Here is a 2,159-nt window from a genome sequence, read left to right on the forward strand (position 1 = left end):
CCGAGTAAATAAACAAATGCACCTAAAACTACAATTCCAAGAAGGAATACTTGGTCAATAAACTCTCCTATTCCTGGACTCTCTGACCTAGAACAACCTTGAGGTACAAGACAAGGCCATGTGTCCACAACCTTGGGGAACCAGAAGATACAGCAGAAGCTGTCATGATGCAGATGGAAAGCAGGACATACCTGGAAGGAAGTAGGAATACAGACGAGGTTCAGATTCTCTTGCTTCACCCTTTCAGCTGTGGAAACAAAAGCCATATTGGCAGTTTTTCACTCTCCTTACGTTATTTTTCTTGTCATATGTGTTTGCTCAAATCCAACAGACAAGGGAAGATCTATTTCCCAAGGATAGCTGCCTTTCACCCTGTGTCCCCCTCCTTGGTGGGAAAGCTGGTGACTGTACTTCACACACCAGAAGATAGCGACACAAGAAAGCCTGGAGAGGTAAGCACTGACCACAGAAAGCAGAGTCAGTGTTTGCTATTGTTACGTGCCTGACAACATTCTAAGAACTTTGTATATATGAACTCTTAATCCTAACAACCCAAAAGGTTAAATTATTTTCCCCATTTTGCAGATAAGGCAACTGAGGTTCAGAGAGGTATTGTAATTTGGTAGTTATACCGCTAATAAGGGGCACAGCTGGGACATGATCCCAGGCCGTCTAGCCACACAGTCTTAACTCCCCTATATTGCCTCTTCTAGGAAAAAGCCAGAACTTTACTTTTGCATTTTAGTAAAAAAGATACTTATTTGTAGGCCCCAGAGAGTGGCTAAAGGAGATTTATTTTTTCAATTTGGATTTGTACCTTTCAGGAAAGTTTGATTTTAAAAAAAAAAGACTTCAGGAAAAACCTCTTATTAAAATTTCAAGTCTTTTTAATCACTGAGTGCATCTTGGGAGGTTTGGGTGCCACTATTACAAAATCCATAGTAACTCCTGTGCCCTGAAAGTATTCTCCAGATACTTGGTTAAGATTGAAAGGTATATAACACAAAAGCTCCTATTTGGCCAAGGAGAAGCCTTCCAGAAGTCATCACACCAGCACTACAACCACTCCTTCATAAAAAGTGTTCCTGGACTTTCCCTCCTGGGCTCTCCCCCTTGGCACCTAGAAGAATTCGGCATTCAGGCAGGCCTCTCCTCTGGGCTTTGTTCTTACAAACAAAGAGCAGGGCAGTAAAACCTGTTGAGCAGCCACAGGGGCTGATAATTCCTGAGCCTTTCCTAAGCATAGAGACACCCTAATCAGTGTGAAATAAGCACCTGCAGGAACCAGCCATCAATGGCAGGAGCCCCACATCCACTCCAGGGTCATGGACAGGGCAAACCCACTGTGGCCTCAATTATCTGCCTGAGGAAGTCTGGGATCACGCAAAGAACTCAATGGTAGAATACCACTGACATGATTAAAATTATATTGGGACCTCGAGCTAAGTCAGCTCCTCCCCTCCAGCTGAGTAGAGTAAACAAAGGCAAGGACATCCTTCAAAGTTGGATGAAGAGGCCCAAGATTCACTCTCTCCACAAAAGAGCAGAAACACTCAACTGACCTCGGGTAGTCCCTCTCTCCAGCTCTGTACTGCTGAAGCCAAAAGGGCAATGCCAAACCTGTAAACCACTTCCTCCCTCTCCTCTACCTCCCTACCCCATCATCACCCACAAAGCATCCAGGAGACAGTGAGAGAGCATACCTATTCGCTGCACAGCGTGGACAATTGTAGAACCACTTCCAATTCCCAGGACTTGGTTATTCTGCCAAAAAGGGGGGAAGAAGAAACAAAACTTATTAATACCATATTTTGCTCCTTTGTCAGCCCACTTCCTAAAGCTATAAAATTATTATGAACAATTCACCAACACAGGTGCAAGAGAGGTACCGTGCCTATTTTATAGGAACATAAACACTGAACCTCAATGCTGTACTTTAACCAATGCATGGTGGACAAATGTTCAACAAGGCCCTCCTCCCTTCGTTTCTGACACTGTCAACACCACCACTTCCTCCCTCCATTCTACCAAATAATTGGTGCAATTACTTGCAACTGAATAGCAACTTGCGTCACCCTCACAGAAATGGCCTGCATATAAACACTTAAAGATTCCCAACATTTCAAGCCAGCAACAGTGTGTTTAAAAAAAAAAAAAAA

General features: G+C 43.6%; 1 protein-coding gene across 1 annotated transcript in view; it reads right to left on the reverse strand.

Annotated features, from left to right (window-relative positions):
- Positions 1–2,159, reverse strand: part of LOC105501663 (ribose-5-phosphate isomerase-like) — a 64,397-nt gene that overhangs the window by 51,980 nt on the left and 10,258 nt on the right. The window contains exons 2-3 of the mRNA XM_011927673.1: positions 1,704–1,764; positions 192–247 (exon numbers count right to left, since the gene is read on the reverse strand). Of these exons, the coding sequence (XP_011783063.1) occupies positions 192–247; positions 1,704–1,764 (117 nt within the window). The remainder of the gene's footprint in view (positions 1–191; positions 248–1,703; positions 1,765–2,159) is intronic.

The sequence above is a fragment of the Colobus angolensis genome, unplaced genomic scaffold (assembly GCF_000951035.1).
Source record: "Colobus angolensis palliatus isolate OR3802 unplaced genomic scaffold, Cang.pa_1.0 Scaffold739, whole genome shotgun sequence".
NCBI classification, from domain to species: Eukaryota; Metazoa; Chordata; class Mammalia; order Primates; family Cercopithecidae; genus Colobus; species Colobus angolensis.